The following is a 13,579-nucleotide window of genomic DNA, read 5'->3' as shown; positions in this document are numbered from 1 at the left end:
GACAAGACAGAAAGGTTGATCATGACACCTTTCAGTCTTCAATTTCTCTGGCTCCTTTTATGAAGAGATTGATAATTATCATCAGGACTCAGATACAGACTCAAGATTAAGGATCAACTTAGGAAAACCAAAGACATGTTTGTTCCCACAAGGAGAAAAGGAGTATGAAGACAAGGGATAAGTTGAAACCTCACATAATTATTATGCTTATTAATTATATTCATAAAATATGTCAAAACCCCAATTACTCTGTCCCTTTGTTCATGTGCCCTTCTAAAACTGTCTCAAGGATTTCTATACCCACTGGGATTGACAATTATATAGCACTTGAAGTCAGGGATTTTTATATTTAATTTATTTCAAGCCAGTCATAATGCAGAATTCAATGTTCAAACATTTAAATTACTTTCCATGATGATTGTCTCATATTTTAAAATTATGCCATACCAGGCTTCACATCCATGCATCCATCCCAGACATTCTGGGATACCTTGCCATCCACCCTGATGCCATTATGTACACTCCTCCCCACAGAGCTCCCAAATTGCCACAATCAATTCTATTTCTAAATCACGTGATTCTTATTTTATCTGCAACCAAGCTTCTTCAAGTCTTTAAAAAGTTCACAATTCAATAAAGATGGGTATTCCTTGCATCAATCCATACTAAAATCCCTCCATATTTTGTAGATTGTTTCGTGACTTGCTATATTCATCACTTATTGGCTGACTTTATGGTGAGGAGCTTTGTCAAACTTAGGACAACCTACACAGTATCTATCACCAGGCCTGCTTGTACTTAAAGTTTTTCCAACTGGATGCACTCTGCGGGAATAGCCTTCAAGAATTCAGGGCCATATCCTGATAAGGTCTTAAAGAGGTCTTAAATGGAGAATATCATAACCACCATTCCTTAAAAAAAGGAACTTTAACTTAATAAATTTTAGGGAAATAGCCATTCAAAAACAGAGGAGTCACTTTTACTGCTGGGGAGATGCTGGATTGTTTTGTTTTCTTTTCTTTTGTTTTGGCTTTGGTTTAAGTACCCACACTGGAACACATGAAACAAATGTTGTGGTCTTCCTCTCAGTTTATTTCCCCAAAGGAAGTAACTCAAGGTGGTGGAAAGGGGTCATGGTAGTTACTGTTACAGGAATATCAAAAGCAGTGTGTTATTGACAATACCAAGAGGTTACCTTCACAAACATGTTATTTTCTTTCAAAGAAAAAAGGTAAAATGCCTGACATCTTCACACGGCATTTACTAAGTACACTTCTGATGTTTTATAAAAATAATTGCTGTGAAAAACCATTAAGAAAAGAAACAGGGAATGTACATGTCTTGGTGACAGAGATGCCTGAAGACTCAGTAAGCAATTTGTATTATTACAATAGTGAATGAGGGAAATAACAACTTGAGAATAAAGTACTTCTTATTAGGAAGGTAGCAACCTCTTATAGATGTATATAGCACATGGCCAGGACCTAGCTAATATTAGCAACAGCAAAAACCACCTTCCTTTGATTAAATACGCTATCATTTCATCTCTCTTAACCTCTATAAACACCTGCACTTCAGTGGTTGGTTTAAAAAAAGTTTCTAAAACATGCTGGTGTTTTAAAGTGGCAAAATTCATTGACATTTTAGTTTAGGACAACACCCTGTAACACATTTCAAAGTGAACACTTATCGATCCTAACCTTGGTCCTCTAAATCAACAGTGAGCCCTTGCTTCACATTCTCCTGGATCAGCTGAAGTGTCTGCTCAAAAATCTCCCCTGCTCTTGCAGTCTCAACGGTGAAGGGGTCCCGTGGATAACGGAACTGAGCCAGCAGGTCACTAGGAGTTCGAGGTCTTCTGCAGATGACAAAAGCATTGCTATTTATGAAGTAAATTGCAGAAACACTCTGAATGATGCTTCAGAGATCTAAATAAAAACATATCAATATCCATCAAGCAATGAGTCTACTTAATGAACATGCTTCCTTTTACATTTTAGAGTCAATGCATTGGTTTGAGGAAATATTTATAATGATCTAGTAAATAGTCTCCTAAGAAATCCAATGCATTGTGCAAAATATAAAGTAATGGATATTGTTTCTAATAGAGACAATCCATATTTCTTCCTCTTAGTTAATACTATACGATTAATAAGGGAGCATTGAATGTACCTTCAGAAAGATAATCTTGAAAGACTCATTTAAAATAGTCATTGAATATCTATTGAATACCTGTTATTGTTATTATATATGAATTATCTATTGAATATATACATAAATATCTATTGGAAGTTACTGAAAATGAAAAGTTCTGGAAATTTTCTATTCGGTAAGAAACATTTGTTTTTAGAAAAAATTGAAATCCATTGCAATCATTGAAATCCAATTCAGCTCATTCACCCTTGACTAGGTGGTTTAATGAGTTCATGTAAATAATATATATGTATGTACATGTGTGTCCATATATTTGTATACATATGCATATGCATGTGTACACACAGATAAATGTACATGGAATATATATATATCTATATATATATATATCTCCAAATCACTATCCATATATGGAGTATACTAGAGACCTGTCCTTAGTCCTGTATTATTCAATCAATCAATAAATATTTATTAAGCACTTACTATGTGTCAGCCACTATGTCATGTGCTAGGGATACAAAAAGAAGCAAAAGACAGTTTTTGCTCTCAAGGAACCTACAATCCAATGAGGGAGACAATATGCAAATAAATATATACAAAGTAAACTATATACAAGATAAATAAGAAGTAATTAACACAGGGAAACCACTGGAATTAAGAAATTGGGAAAGGCTTCCTATAGAAGGTGGGACTTTGGTTGAGACTTCAAGGAAGCTAGAAAGTTCAGCCGCTGGAACAGAGAAAAAAGTGTTCCAGGCATGGGGACAATCAGAGAGAATTCCTAAAGCTGAAAGATAGAGTATCTTGTTTGTGGAACAGCCAATAGGTCAGTGTCACTGAGTCAAAGAGTATGTATTAGGGAGTAACATGTAAAAAGACTGGAAAAGTAAGTGGGGGCTTTTGATATCCTAGATAAAGGAATATGTGGCATTCTCATGAAATATTTTGTCATGAAGATGACACATGGATAGGATAAAGATTCTGATGAAAAGAACTGGGATCCAAACAAATCTTGACAGTCCAGAATAATGGATCAAATGATATTGACAAACTAGAGCCCATTTCAAGGAGTACTATGGAGATATATGTCTATGTATACAAGCATAAATGCATATATCTCATTAAAACACTTAGGCAAGTAAATGCAATTATGCTGAATTAATAGAAGGAAAGGTATAATGAAGGACTGGACCTGTGATTTAATTAGAATAGAGAACTCCAAGATGAGGAAAGTTAGATCTAGAGGGTAGAGGTAGGAGTCATAGGAAGGAAGTTTCAGAAGGGTGTATTTCAGCTTGATGTAAGGTAAAACTTTTCTGCACTTATATCTGTTTATAGAGCAAAGAGAACATGTTCAGAAGGCAATGCGTTCGTCAACAAAACACTGGAGTCTTGGAATTGGAATAGCCGTGGAGATGATCCTAATCAATGCTCTCTACAATGTCCTCACTATGTTATCATCCAGTCCTTACTAAACAATTCTAGGAAGATAGGACTAGGTAACATTTCCAAGCCTGACCATCCCAGTTTGGGATAACTTTAGCTGTTATTGAGTTTTCCCTTACACCTGTCCTAAAACTACTTGCAATTTTCAACCAAAGCCCCTGATTCTTTCATCTAAGAGCAAATAGAACAAATGTGATCATGTTTCTACATGATGCCCCTTCAAATATTGGTGAATAATTATTTTGGCTCATTCTCCCTAAGACTTTTTTCCTCTACATTCAATATTTCCAGCTCCTTTAAATGGTTCTCATGTAGTATGATTCTGAGGCCCCTCACCATCTTGTTTGTACTCCTTCCAATGCTCTCCACCTTATTAACATCCTTCCACTTGATCCACCATTCTGGCCTATCAAGATTCATTTAGATCCTGATTCTTTTAATTGGTATATTTATCTCATCCAACTTTATTTCATCTTCACATTTCAGAAGCATGTTATATATTATTCTATATAAATTATCAGTAAAAATGCTGACTAGTACAGGATCAAAGACAGAACCCTAGCAAACTCGATTTGATAATTTCCTCAAAAATCCATTAATTAAAACTTAACTTGAAGTTTTCTCACAGTTATCTGAATGAAGAAGTTTCATTGCTACTTTAGATATACTCTCAGGGCAGCTAGGTGGCATAGCGAATACAGTGTGAGACCTGGAGTCAGGAAGATCATCTTCATGAGTTCAAATCTAGCCTTAAGACACTTAGTAGCTATATGACCTGGGGCAAGTCACTTAACCCTGTTTGCTTCAGTTTTCCCATCTGTAAAATGAGCTGGAGAAGAAATGGCAAGCCACTCCAGTATCTCTGCCAAGAAAACCCCAAACGTGGTCACAAAAGATTCAGACACAATTGAAACTATTAAGCAATAACAAAGATTTATTCTTTATGAAACATGGATTGGTTTAGGTCACCTCTGAGGAGCCTTCCAACTTTGAAACTTTGTGATTTTCTTTTGTTCAAAGCATTGTGCAAAATGGTAAGGACATACCTTCAAGGAGCCCATAATATAACTGTGGAGATAAGGTGCAAAGGCACACGCACACGCATGTGCACGTGTGCGCACACACACACACGCACACACACACACACACACATTATAAGACAGTGACACAAAACTGAATGAGATAAGTATAGGAAAAGTCACCAAAAAAAATGCTAAGTTCCATGGAGGGTGACATTTAAAGCTTAGGTGATCAGAGGACACTTGATCTATTTCAAAAGAAAGTGGATTTGGAAATTAACACAAGACACAAAATTTTGACATTTCCAAATAGAAATGTTGAAGCTGATTTCAAACAAAACATACATTCTTTTTTTGAGGCCAGATGTCATCACTAAATTCACCATAGAGACTGAGAGCAGCTACTTTCTTTTTCTTCACTCTGTTTTTTTATGCAAAAAATACTCTGTACCTTATAGGTTATATTAAAAAAGGATATGTAGATCCTTGTTAGAAAGTGACCATTAGTCAAAGCATGTGAACAGGCAGTTCTCAGATGAAGAAATTAAAGCCATCTATAGTCATATGAAAAAATGCTTTAAATCACCATTGATTAGAGATATGCAAATCAAAACAACTCTGAGGTACCACATCACACCTGTCAGATTGGCTTCCATGACAAAACAGGAAAATGATGCATGTTGGAGAAGATATGGGAAAATTGGAACACTAATGCATTGTTGGTAGAGTTGTAAAATGATCCAACCATTTTGGAGAGCAATTTGGAACTATGCCCAAAGGGCTATAAAAATGCGCATACCCTTTGACCCAGCAATAGCACTTCTAGGGCTGTATGTTTTGTGGTGGCAAAGAACTGGAAATTGAAAGGATGCCCATCAACTGGGGAATGGCTGAACAAGTTGTGGTATATGAATGTAATGGAATACTATTGTGCTATAAGAAACAATGAGCAGGCAGACTTCAGAAAAACCTGACAAGACTTGTATGGACTGATGCTGAATGAAGTAAGCAGAACCAGGAGAACGTGGTACACAGTTACAGCCACATTGTGTGATGACTAATATTGATAGTCCTTCTCAAGGATCTAAGATGTTCAATATTTTGAGCTCATGCCATTCCTGACTCTAGGCCTGACACTCCATTTACTATGCCACTTAGGCTGTAAGATCTAAGCAAGGATCTATGACATCTCCAAAGGGCTCATGATGGAAAATGTTATCCACAAACAAAGAAAAAACTATGGAGTTTGAATGTAGATCGAAGCATACTATTTGCTATTTTTTTCTTCCATTGTGTTTTGTTCCTTCTTTCTGGTGGTTCCTCCTATTGGTTCTAATTCTTACTTACAACATCGCTAATGTGAAAATATGTTTAATAGGAATATATATGTATAACCTATATCAGACTGCATGCCGTCTTGAGAGAGAGGCGGGGAGGGAGGGGGAGAAAAATTTAAAACTCAAAAGCTTATGAAAGTGATTGTTGATAAATCAAAATAAATTAATTAAAAAAGAAAGTGACCATTAAATCAGCATTATTGGCTCAAACTGAAATATGTAACTATTCTTATGAATTTATTATCGTTATCCTGTTTCATAATAAAAAATATACATATATTTTTGCTCTTTGGTGAGGCAATCAGGATTAAGTGACTTGCCCAGAGTCACACTGCTAGCAAGTATCATGTTTCTGAGACCCAATTCGAACTCAGGTTCTCCTGACTCCAAGGCTGGAGCTCTATCTACTGCACCACCTACCTGCTCCCCATAATCAAAAATTTTTAAATAAAATGTTTGGTTGGCAAAGAATATAGCTTTGAGACAAAGCAGTCAGAATCTATTCTATAATACTAATCATCTTGATCCAGAATTATTTTTGTTAGGGTTTTTTCCCCTTTATTCACAAAAGATGACCGTAAAATGCCCTTATTTATTCGAAAATAGTACAATGGGCATGGGAAGGAGAAAAGTAATATCTTAAGGAGATAATCCTTTATTCTTCAGTATTATCAGTTTAACAGTGCTGTTAGGTTCTGTGCATACTAACCCCTAAAATAACTGATAATAGAGAAATGGCTGCAAACATTAAAAAGCCTATTGCATAAGTATCTACATTCTTCCTACCTCTACAGAAGGGGTTCTGATTCATAGAAAGTTCTTTGGGAATGAGCACTGGCCAGTAATGCAGGGAGCAATTTAACTTTTCTTTCACTACCTGAACTGACAATGACTGCTTTTCCCAGACGATGGCCTAGCTTGCCAAGCTTAAAGAAAACATATTTTGATAATCTCATAAGAGTATCCCTGGTTGTGATTTATGAAGCTTGCAATAGCTAAACAGAACTAAAATGAAAACAATTTTCATAAGCAAAATAAAATAAATCCTTACTGTGAAAATAGATTTCTTCTTGTGGAGTTAATTGCACTGTCAACCCTCTGGATGGCATCAAGAATAGATGATTCAACAAAGTTATCACCAGCTTGTCTACCCTGTATTGCTGTAACAACAATCCCATGATTTAAAAAAAAATAAAGTTAGGAATTACATGATATAAGTGGCACTTAACATCTTTTATATTTTAGAAGGGACAACTTCTAACAAAATGAAAATACTATAAAACCTCCAGTTTATATTTTCTATTATACAGAAAGAGCAAAATTCCCCAACAAAGCTCCCAATGGAAACTATCAGTTTAATTCAGAGAATTAAAGTACTCCAAAAACTGGTAAAGGCATATGTACTATTTCATTTTATAATAATGGTTCAGAGAACCCAAATGTGTAAGGATGTGGAATTGCTGTGCTATTAGGGTCTGGTTCATGTAAAGTACACTTGAGATGATGCTTATCCACATGGAGAGGTGAAGGAGCTTGCTTCTGGGAGAATAGTGTTGATATGTAAAGGAAGTGACTTTGGGACATGGTAGAGCAAATGTAGATGTAGGTTCCGAATGGCTAACCCTGAGGTTAGGAGGAATCTTTTCTGATCGGCTATGTAACTAGAACCATCAATATTCAATAAGGCTTTCAGCATGAGTGACCTCCTCTTCAAGTTAAGGGGAAAGGCCTTTTGGCCTTTTGTCCTCAGAGACTCTATGGATCCCAAGAGAAAGGCTTTAATCCTTAACCTTCCCCTCTCCCCCAATTCTAGATAAAGGAAGTAGAGTCTCTGACCTTGGAAATTTTGAATGGTCTGAAGAATGAGTAATAGAAATCTGAAAGCCAGAAACTAGACTGGGTCTTTGTAGCCAGTAAAAACCGATGCCCTAAGGAGCAAGGAGTGACCTTTGGGAGAAACCTTTGGGACTCTAGCCTAGACAATAACTCAAAAACAGATATTTCAAGGGAAGAAGATTCTACATACTGTATCCCAACAGGAATTTCCAAAAATAGAGGAGGACTGTGCCATTCATTCCTGGCACAACTGTAGAGACACCTAGACTACAGACACAACCCTCAGAATATAGTATTAGCGCCTAGGCCATCCACCAGTTTAGGGTTAGGGAGGAAAGTTTATAGTTCTGAAGACCATGATCAAAACATCCCATGTAGTAGTGCAAGTTTAAGGGAGGACCTGGAATACATTGAGAATATTGGGAATACATTAAGAATACATTGGGAAAACAATCAATGAACTTGTAGATAGAACACTGGATCTAAAATCTGAGGGACGTTAGAAATGGCTTCCTCTGCCCAGATGCCTTGAAACTGCTGAGGAAGATTTTTAGCCCACTTCCTCATTAAATGTCCACCAATCAGGGCTGATTTTCACTTCTCAGGGAAGTTCTCTTTCCAAAGGGATTTAAGGAATTTCAGGGTCTTTCTTGGGGTCTTTGGTTACCAAGAAAAGTTACTAACCATCGATGTATTGATTACAGGCTAGCCCAATTAATAAATTGATTATTTATTACCCAGAAATAAAATAAAATAAAATCTGAGGGCCTGGATTCAAATTTTGGCCTTGTTACATATTGCCTTTATGATCTTAGGCAAACAACTTTAATCTCTCCAGGCCTCAGTTTCCCCATCTGGGAAATAAAGGATTTGGACTAGATCAGGAATAAGCAAACAATGAGGTAAGAATGTTTTTTACATTTTTATATAAAATAAAATTTTATTTTAAAATGTTTAAGAAATATACAATAAAACTTCATTTTAAAATGCAAAAAAAATATTCTTAGCTCCAGGGTATGGGGATTTGGTGCTTGGGCCATAGTGTGTTGATTCTTGGAGTAGATGACCTCTAAGCTCTCTAACAACTCTAAATCTCTCATCCAATGATGGGCCCAAGAACACTGTATCATGCTATACACTGTCAGTTCCTTGAAGCCAGGGACTCCTTCTTTTATTTGTACTTGTGCAGCCAGCTCTTAGCACAGTGCCTAGTACCCAGCAAGTACTTAATAAATGCTTCTTGACTGCCAGCTACCAAAGATGACCTACAAGTAAGAGATAGAAAAAAGAATCTAATCAAGGATGAAACTTGAAAATAAGGACAAAGGAAAAGCACGTGAGTTAGCAGTGTACTGAGAGTGAGACATCTGATAGTAAGAAAGATTTATTACTTCCAAGAGGCAGTTTTCTAGCACCTTAAGCAGAGCATCTATGGAGGATCTATGTGAAAACATGGATAAGAATTATTCAAGGGATAAAGTGCAGAGGGATGGTGGTTCATATCACTGAAGGGTGCAGTTATATGGTGAAATCTATATATCCATTCATATATCCATCAGTGTATCAAAGAGTCAGAAACATCAAATTCTTTTCTCTTATGTCATCATTTACATATGGTATCAGGAAAGTTGTTAAAGATTATAGTGAAATAAAGACTAATTTCTACAGAAATTTATTGATGTGACAAAATGTATTGTTGCAACACAGATTTATTGAGGACTTGAGCCCTCAAATCAGATTTTGGTTTTAAAACAAAACCTCATTTTTTTTTTTCTATTTACATTGGTTTTCAAAAAGAATGAGGTAGTGAGGGGGCAGCTAGGTGGCGCAGTGGATAGAGCACTGGCCCTGAAGTCAGGAGGACCTGAGTTCAAATCGGGCCTCAGACCAAACACTTGATTCGTACTAGTTGTGTGACCTTGGGCTAGTCACTTAACCCCAATTGACACTTACTAGCTGTGTGACCCTGGGCAAGTCACTTAACCCCAATTGCCTTAAAAAAAAAAGAAAAAAAAAGAATGAGGTAGTCAGAAACTGACAAGATATTTGAGTGCAGGCACCATGTCTTTTCTATATTTGACATCTCCCATAAGGTCAAGCATAGTACCCTGCAAAGTATATGTACTTCATTTCTGTGTTGATTAATTGAGTGTCAATTATAAATTGAAAGCCTCCTCAGTACTTCCTTCCCCTAGGGCCCCACCGCCCTCTGTTTGGAGAAAGTGGAGGGTATACAGCCACCTCTTCATCCCTCATCCTGCACTCCTGTGAATTTCATCATGCCCTGACTCCACATTACCTCTCCACCTTTTCAGTTTTGTTTTTGACAGGTTGTCTTACCCCACTAGATTGCGAGCTCCTTGAGAACAGGGGTTGTCTTTTAACTATCTTTTTATACCCCATATTCACCTCAGTGCCTGGCACATACTAAGACACTTAATAAATGTTTATTGACAGACTGGCTATTTAGGCAAAAAATAAATCTACAATTCCAGTTCAGTTCTCTGGAGACTCTTCAGTGGATCTATGACCTCATCAATATAGGTACTCTTTCTACCAGTGAAGAGTGAAACTTATCCATCCTCTGAAGATGAAGGTTATGGGGAAAAAATCTAACCACAATGACCATGTAAAGTAACAGAAGGAAAAGGGGATAAAAAAGATTATTTCCAAACAATGAAGTCAGCTGCAACAACCATGATTTACTTTTGTATAGCTTTTACAGTTTTGACAATCTATATTCTCTCTCTCTCTGGTTTTATTCTCACAACACCTCAGAGAGTAGAATCCTTCATATCTCCATTATACAGATGAAGAAATTGAGGCTCAAAGTGACAAACTAACTTCAACATGCTCACCCAGTTACTAAGTAAGAGAACCCAAAAATGTGAGACCCCTGGATGAAACACATATATTTTAATCTATATGTTTATATGTTCAAATTTATATATTTAAACTTAATTACTTTATCTTATAAAAAGAGCAATTAAAATAGAATAAGGAAGGGGCAGCTAGGTGGCGCAGTGGATAGAGCACTGTCCCTGCATTCAGGAACAGCTGAGTTCAAATCTGGTCTCAGACACTTGACACCTACTAGCTGTGTGACCCTGCGCAAGTCACTTCACCCCACTGTCTCACACACACAAAAAAAAATCAGGAAAAAATATAAGGTGGCTCGTAAAGAACAATGTCTAGGAGTTTTGTAGAGAAATAAGATGAAAATCTGTGGCTGGTTTGACTTTGTCAACTGGATACTTGGTAAGTTTTTTCTCCTCCCTGAGGCAATCAAGATTAAGTGACTTGCCCAGGATCACACAGCTAGTAAGTGTCAAGGTTGAGGCCAAATTTGAACTCTTGTCCTCCAGACCAGGGCTCCAAGGCTGGTGCTCTTTCCACTGCGTCACCTAGCTGTGTTGATACTGGGGTGAGCTGATCACAATTTCTAGGACTGATATATTCTAAGTTCTGATTGACCTTCAAAATGATTAAAATAATGAAATCCCATACATCTAATTGAATTGGATGGTTCAGTTGGAAAGACCAAAAGGTAGTGAAATCATACTTTGTACAACTCAAGTTACTTGGCTGGGATAGATAACTTCACCTAAATTTTTGCCTTTGTTGCTAAGTATTACTAACAATAACTGGGAATTGTTCTTTTTTTCCTGTTATTTTAAAATTTTTTATTAATTTATTTATTTTAAGTTTTCAACATTCACTTCCACAAGATTTTGAGTTCCAAATTTTCTCCACATCTCGTCCCTCCCCGGACCCCAAGACAGTGTGTATTCTGAATACCCCTTCCCTTAATCTGTCCTCCCTTCTATCTCCCCCCCTTCTCTTATCCCTTTCCCCTTCTAATTTCCTATAGGGCAGGATAGATTTCTATACCCCATTGCCTGTATATAGTATTCCCCAGTTGCATATGAAAACAATTTTTAACATTTGTTTTTAAAACATTGGGTTCCAATTTTTCTCTCTTCCTACTCCCCACCCACCCTCATTGAAAAGGCAAGCAACTCAATACAGGTTAAACGTGTAGTTATGCAAAACACATCCATAGTAGCCATGCTGTGAAAAATTAATTATATTTCCCTTCATCCTATCCTGCCCCCTGTTTATTCTATTCTCTCTTTTGACCCTGTCCCTCCTCAGAAGTGTTTACTTCTGATTACCCCCTCCTCCAATCTGCCGTCCCCTTTATCATCTCCCGCTCTCCTATCCCTTTCCCCCTATTTTCCTATAGGGTAAGATAGATTTCCATACCCAATTGAATGTGTATGTTATTCCCTCCATAAGCCAAAACCAATGAGAATGGTATTCACTCATTCCCTCTCACCTTCCCCCCCCTTCCCTCCACTGTAAAAGCCTTTTCTTGTCAGTTTTATGTGAGATAATTTACCCCATTCTACCTCTCACTTTCTCCTTCTCCCAGTATAATCTCTCACTCCTTAATTTTATTCTCCAGATATTACCCCTTCATCTTCAACTCACCCTGTGCCCTCTATCTATCTATCTATTTATCTATCTATCTACCTATCTATCTATCTATCTATCTATCTATCTATATATCTATATATATATATATATATATATAATATATAATTTTTTTCTCTCCAACTACCCTAATACAGACAAAGATTTCATGAGTTACAAATATCATCTTTCCATGTAGGAATGTAAGCAGTTCAACCTTAATAAGTCCCTTATGATTTCTCTTTCTTGTTTACTTCTTCATGCTTCTCTTGAGTCTTGTATTTGAAAGTTGAATTTTCTATTCAGCTCTGGTTTCTTTTCATCAAAAATGCTTGAAAGTTCTCTATTTCACCAAATGCCCATTTTTCCCCTGAAGGATTATACTCAGTTTTGCTGGGTAGGTGATTCTTGGTTGTAATTCTATCTCCTGTTGACCTCTGGAATATTATATTCCAAGCCCCTTAATGTAGAAGTTGCTAAATCTTGTGTTATCATGATTGTGTTTCCACAGTACTTGAATTGTTTCTTTCTGGTTGCTTGTAATATTTTCTCCTTGACATGGGAACTCTGGAATTTAGCTACAATATTCCTAGGAGTTTTCCTTTAAGGATCTCTTTCAGGAGGTGATCAGTGTATTCTTTCAATGTCTGTTTTACCCCTTGGTTCTAGAATATCAGAGCAGTTTTCCTTGATAATTTCTTGAAAGATGATGTCTAGGCTCTTTTTTTTTGATCATGGTTTTCAGATAGTCCAATAATTTTTAAATTATCTCTCCTAGATCTATTTTCCAGGTCAATTGTTTTTCCAATGAAATTTTTCACATTTCTTCATAAAATCATTAGCTTCCATTTGTTCCATTCCAATTTTTAAGGAAGTACTCTCTTCAGTGAGCTTTTGGACTTCCTTTTCCATTTGGCCAATTTGGCTTTTTCACACATTCTTCTCCTCATTGGTTCTTTGGACCTCTTTAGACATTTGGGTTAGGCTATTTTTTTTTTGGTTAGGCAATTGGGTTTAAGTGACTTGCCCAGCATCACACAACTAGTAAGTGTCAAGTGTTTGGTCTGAAGCTGTATTTGAACTCAGGTCCTCTTGACTTCAGGGCTGGTGCTCTATCCACTGTGCCACTTAGCTGCCCTAGGCTATTTTTAAGGTGTTATTTTCTTCAGTATTTTGGGGAGCTCCTTTAGCAAGCTGTTGACTTGTTTTTCATGATTTTCTTGCATCACTCTCATTTCTCTTCCCAGTTTTCTCTCTACTTCTTTTACTTGCTTCTCAAAATCATTTTGAGCTCTTCCATGGCCTGGGACT

The 13,579-nt window shown here is 36.7% G+C and overlaps 1 protein-coding gene across 1 annotated transcript in view; it reads right to left on the bottom strand.

Moving 5' to 3' along the window:
* Positions 1 to 13,579, bottom strand: part of PXDNL (peroxidasin like) — a 510,805-nt gene that overhangs the window by 80,051 nt on the left and 417,175 nt on the right. The window contains 2 exon segments of the mRNA XM_020992584.2: positions 1,701 to 1,858; positions 7,008 to 7,116. Of these exon segments, the coding sequence (XP_020848243.1) occupies positions 1,701 to 1,858; positions 7,008 to 7,116 (267 nt within the window).

Source organism: Phascolarctos cinereus, unplaced genomic scaffold, assembly GCF_003287225.1.
Source record: "Phascolarctos cinereus isolate Bilbo 61053 unplaced genomic scaffold, phaCin_HiC Scaffold_4;HRSCAF=312, whole genome shotgun sequence".
Classification (NCBI taxonomy): Eukaryota; Metazoa; Chordata; class Mammalia; order Diprotodontia; family Phascolarctidae; genus Phascolarctos; species Phascolarctos cinereus.
This window is presented reverse-complemented; position numbering and strand designations above follow the sequence as displayed.